The 4,804-nt window shown below is 65.0% G+C and overlaps 1 protein-coding gene across 1 annotated transcript in view; it reads left to right on the top strand.

Moving 5' to 3' along the window:
• Positions 1-513: 513 nt before the first annotated feature.
• NOXA1 (NADPH oxidase activator 1) overlaps positions 514-4,804 on the top strand; it is a 10,278-nt gene continuing 5,987 nt past the window's right edge. Inside the window, exons 1-4 of the mRNA XM_007458999.1 lie at positions 514-690; positions 2,554-2,636; positions 3,500-3,608; positions 4,612-4,746. Of these exons, the coding sequence (XP_007459061.1) occupies positions 514-690; positions 2,554-2,636; positions 3,500-3,608; positions 4,612-4,746 (504 nt within the window). The remainder of the gene's footprint in view (positions 691-2,553; positions 2,637-3,499; positions 3,609-4,611; positions 4,747-4,804) is intronic.

Genomic DNA, 4,804 nt, shown 5'->3' with positions numbered 1-4,804 from the left:
CGGGGGGGGGGGGGGGGGGGGGGGGGGGGGGGCGGGGCCTCTGTTTGGGGGCGCGGTTAGCCGGGAGGGGCGGGGCTGGGCCCGGGGAGGAGCCGGGAGGCAGGCTAGGGTCTTGGTCAGGCCGGTGGGGCGGGGCCGGCTTGGGAGAGCCTCCAGGCCGCGGTTTGGGGGCGTGGTCAGTCCGGGGGCGGGGCTGACGGGGTGGGGCCGCTCTGCCGCCAGGGGGCGCCGTGGGCCTCAGGAGGCCTGGCCCACCTGGCGCTCCCCGGCCCGCCCCGCCCCTCACCGAGTACCTGGCGCCGGTGTCGGTCCCCGACCCTCCCGCCCTCCTCAGAGGGCCCCCGCAGCCCCACGCCGGTCTCCGGATCCCGGGGCCCCTGCTCCGCGGTCCTCGGCCCCCAGCCACCCCACCGGACCCGTGACGGGACCCCCAACGCCGCCGGCCGCGCCCGCCGCGCTCCCGCCAGGAATCTCCGACTTCCGCCGTGGGGCCGGGCTGGTGTTCGCGTCGTCATGCCCTCGCTCGGGGACCTGGTGCGCGACTGGCACCGGGGCGCGCAGGCCGTGGCGCGTGGGGACTGGGACTACGCCTTGCGCCTCTTCTCGAGCGTCCCGGAGCCGCCCGCCAGGATGAGCTTCAACGTGGGCTGCGTGCACCTGCTAGCCGGGGACCCGGAGGCCGCGCTGCGGGTGAGCCAGGGGCCCGACAGCCTGCGCCCCCGGGGTTGGTCGCAGAGACCCCACCCCTGGGGGACGCTGCCCTCTGGCCCTGGGGGGGGCGTCGATGAGGGGTGGGATAAAGTCCCAGCTGCAGGGGTGAGCCCAGGACCCCTGCCCTTCCTCCCTGATAGCCACCTGAGGATGTCTCCCCAGGTCCGCCTCAGTGAACACCTAAGCAGGGGAGGCCTGTGTGGGCAGGGGACCCCAGCGGAGCTGAGTCAGGGCCGGGATGGGAATGCAGGGCTCTGGCACTGCCTCCACTGTGTGGTGACCATGTGCCAGGCTCTGCAGTTTTGGGGAACGGCTGGGATGAACACTGGCTCAGGTGCTTTTGGCCGAGGTGCTAAAATACCCGCAAACAGGCTCGAAGCTGGATGGGGCTGGGAAGGGGCACCCAGGGTGCAGGGTTTGGGCTGGGCCTTCTGCAGACACCTGCGGTGATGGCCAGGAGATAAGGTCTCTGTTTGCTGCCCAAACCCCAGGTCTGAGCGCTCACCTGTCTCCCACCCACTCCCCAAAGCAGAACCAAGAGCTGGGGGTACACATGGGCGCACACACACACATGCCTCCGCCGAGGGGCCGGCAAGGCCACTCTCTGCCCTTCAAGCCCCCAGGTTTATTACATTGGTGCACGTTCCACGGGTGACAACAAAAAGCCAGCAGCACACGGAATCCCCCTCAGAAAGAGCCAGGTTCCCGCGTGGTTCAGGCCATCAGTGACAGCTACCGAAAACCTGTTCAAGGGACCTACCCTGTCATTCTTCACATCTGTGTATGAATCTACAGTTATCTCAGCAGCAGTGTCAGTGTTAAAATGTTATCCAACAATGGGGGTGCGATCACTGGACACCATGGAATCAGCAGTGTGAGGCCAATCCAGTCACCACTTCCTCTAAACCGTGATTTAACCAGAGAGGGGCCGAAGGTTCTGCGCAGAGGGCGTGAGTGTTAAATTCTCCACCCTAACCGGAGACGGAGTGGCAGAGGCATGTTTGTTGGACATGTTTTGAAAAGCAGATGGGACGGCTACAATTAATAAAACTGGTTGTCTCTGAGGACCTGGACAGGGTGAGAAGGGTGTAGCTGGGAATGCAATCTGTTGCCCTACGGAAGCTTCGATTTGGCTGCTCTGTGTGGCAGGACAACAAACGGGTTTCCCTAGTGCTGAGCGGCCACATCAGTACTGTGTGTGGACCCTCAACCTCGGGTCAAACTCAGTTCAACAAGCCCCCCACTTGGCCATGACACCGATCCAGTTGCCTGTATCTAACTTGATAGCTGCTGTATGCCCCCCTCTTGCTTGTGTTTAACTGGTGGCTGCTGTCCTCCTTAGGAACAGATGATGTCATTTCTGAGTCCTGTTTCGGGAAGAGCTTGTGTTTTACACACGTTAAGACTTTCGTGTTGTTGCTCCTTCTGATTCTACTAGATGAGCAGTGCGTCAATTTGTGCGAACTACCAAAACTAGGATTTAAAAAAAACAAAAACCTTGCATAACTCCCTCCCCCGAAGGTAACTATTATTAACGCAATGGAGTGTTTCCTTGTCCTCATGGTAAACAGGTTGGTTTGTGCTGCCACCAAACTGCCCCTGAGTGCGTCGCAGGGCACCTCGGGAGCCCAGGCGGCTTTGGGTTGTGGCCGTGACGCGTGCGCCCAGCCTCAGACTCAGAGGCCCCCCGGGTGGGCGGGGGAGACCTTCTCCTGCAGGTGGCCATGATGGGGGTCAACAGGACTCCTTGATCCATTGCTGGGCATCTGCCTGGACCGCATCTGTGACACAGGAGTGATGGGGTTACAGACCTGGGTGTTCCATGGGCATTTTTGTCCCCAGGCATTTGACCAGGCAGTGACCAAGGATGCCTGCATGGCTGTCGGCTTCTTCCAGCGAGGAGTAGCCAACTTCCAGCTGGGGAGGTGAGCACAGAAGTGCCCTGTTATTTCTCTGATGGCCCTTTGGCTCTGCAGAGCCCTTTCCTGTGTTCCTCTCTGCCCACGGGTCACCTCCTCTTACCCACCCTTCCTGGGCGGCCCCAGGGGAGCCCAGGAACAGGATGCTGTGGTCGTGTGGCGGCAGAAGCAGGGTAGGGCCACACCTTGACCCATGGCTCTTTACGGGGTTCAGGGGATCACAGAGTGCTTGTGCCAGCTTCCCCTCCTTTGCTCCTACATCCGTGCTGTAGCCGGGACAGTGCGATTATACCCGTGCTGCCCGTGTGGAAACCGAGGGCAGGGCTGGAGGAGTGGTGTATCCCAGGACATGGAAGTGATGGGGGTCCTCCCTAGCCACCCAGCCCTCGGCACCGGGCCCTTCCCAGAGAAGGGATCAGGCTGCAGGACAGGCCTGGCCCCCACAGAAGGTCCCACTGGGGGCAGGTGGGCTCTGGGGGAGACCTCCTCTTCTCATCGACCCAGGAGCCCTCCTGGGGGCGATGGGGATGCTGGTGGGAGCTGGGGAGCTTCCAGCGGGGCTCTGCATGGGGAGGCCCATGGGGTGGGGCCCGAGAAGCAGGCAGGACACGCCCAGGGCACTCTGCACACCGAGGTTTGGGAGAGGGTCTGGGGTATGGGCAGGGGAGGGAGGCGCCTAGAGGACAGAGCTGGAGCCCCACGTGCTGCTCAGCCCGTCTGTGTGTGGACCCCCTGTGTTGAGACCTGGGTGACCACCACGGCCTCCACCACTGCAGCAGGAGCTGGGGCAGCGTGGGGCTGGGCGAAGCTCCGCCCCCTGCCCTCTGGCCGCTGAGGGCCTCCACGCCAGGCTCCCCTGCCGCCCACAGGTTCCGGGAGGCCCTATCCGACTTCCAGCAGACCCTGGCACAGCTGAGGGGCAACACCGCCATCGACTACACCCAGCTGGGCCTGCGGTTCAAGCTGCAGGCCTGGGAGGTGGGCGTGCGGGGAGCGGGACGCGGTTGGGCGCTGGGGGTGCTGTCTGTGGGCAGGCGGCCCAGGTGGTCCTTCCAGGCCGCTTATCCTGAAGACCCCATCCTCTGGGTCCCGCTATCTTGTCACTGTCATAGCTGGGACCGTGTTGACTCAGGTGCTCCCTCTGGCCAGAGGGGCCCGCAAATCCCACCGGGGGGCACAGGGGAGGGTCAGAGGTCAGCGAGAGGTGACAGGCTTCGGGGGGGGGCTGGGCCGAAGCAGGCCTGGCTGTGGCCCCTGGCATCCCCGCCCTGGGGTTCTTGCTTGATGCCATTCCTGGCCTCCTGGGGTGGGGTGGGCACTGATGGAGGGGCTTAGGAGGAGCGCCCATGCGCTCCCAGAAACGTGCTGCCTCGGAGCCCCTGGGAACCACCCACCCGTGTCCCAGTAAGCCAGCCACGGGGGACGTCCCGCCGGGGTGGCCCCGGCCCACGGCACTGTGTGCAAGGCGGGCTGTGGGAGTCGGCCGGCCGTGACCCCAGCAGGCCATGTGACAGCAGCTCTGGGAGCGCGGTGTCCCCGCGGACTGCGGGGACAGAGGCTGCCGCGGGTGAGCAATCCGCACCCTCCGCCCTCGGCTCCCGGGAGCGTGGCCACTTCCTGCTGTTTCCCAGCACATCCAGCCCCAAACGTCCTTCCACACGGGGGGAGGGGCGGGCGGAGAGAGGCCTTCCTCAGACAGCACCCCAGACTCTTGGGGGTTCAGTAAGCAGGGCAGCACGGGGAGGAGGGGGTCAGGCCAAATGCAGGACGGGGCTGCGAAGGCCGAGAGGCTGCTTCCAGAGATGGGAGGTCCGCCTGACATTCAGAGCAGAGAAGCAGGGAGGGCTGATCCGCTCCGGCTGGGGGTCTGGGGAATGAGGCCTGCGGGGCAGAGCCGGCCCAGGGGCAGAGCCAGGCGTGGGACCAGGCAGTGGGGCTGGGGGGCATCCTGGGCCTGCCGTCACCCCCGCCTCACTCTCAGGTGCTATTCAGCGTGGCTGCAGTGCAGAGCCAGCTGGGGCTCTGGGCAGAGGCCACCCACAGCCTCGAGGAAGCCATCTCCAAGGGGCCGGAAGGGGCCCACAATGACCTGGACATCGCCGTGGGCCAAGTGCAGGTGAGGGGTAGGTGAGGGGGCAGGTGAGGGGAGGTGAGGGGGCAGGTGAGGGGGAAGG

The sequence above is a fragment of the Lipotes vexillifer genome, unplaced genomic scaffold, assembly GCF_000442215.2.
Source record: "Lipotes vexillifer unplaced genomic scaffold, Lipotes_vexillifer_v1.1 scaffold636, whole genome shotgun sequence".
In the NCBI taxonomy this organism is placed as follows: Eukaryota; Metazoa; Chordata; class Mammalia; order Artiodactyla; family Lipotidae; genus Lipotes; species Lipotes vexillifer.
This window is presented reverse-complemented; position numbering and strand designations above follow the sequence as displayed.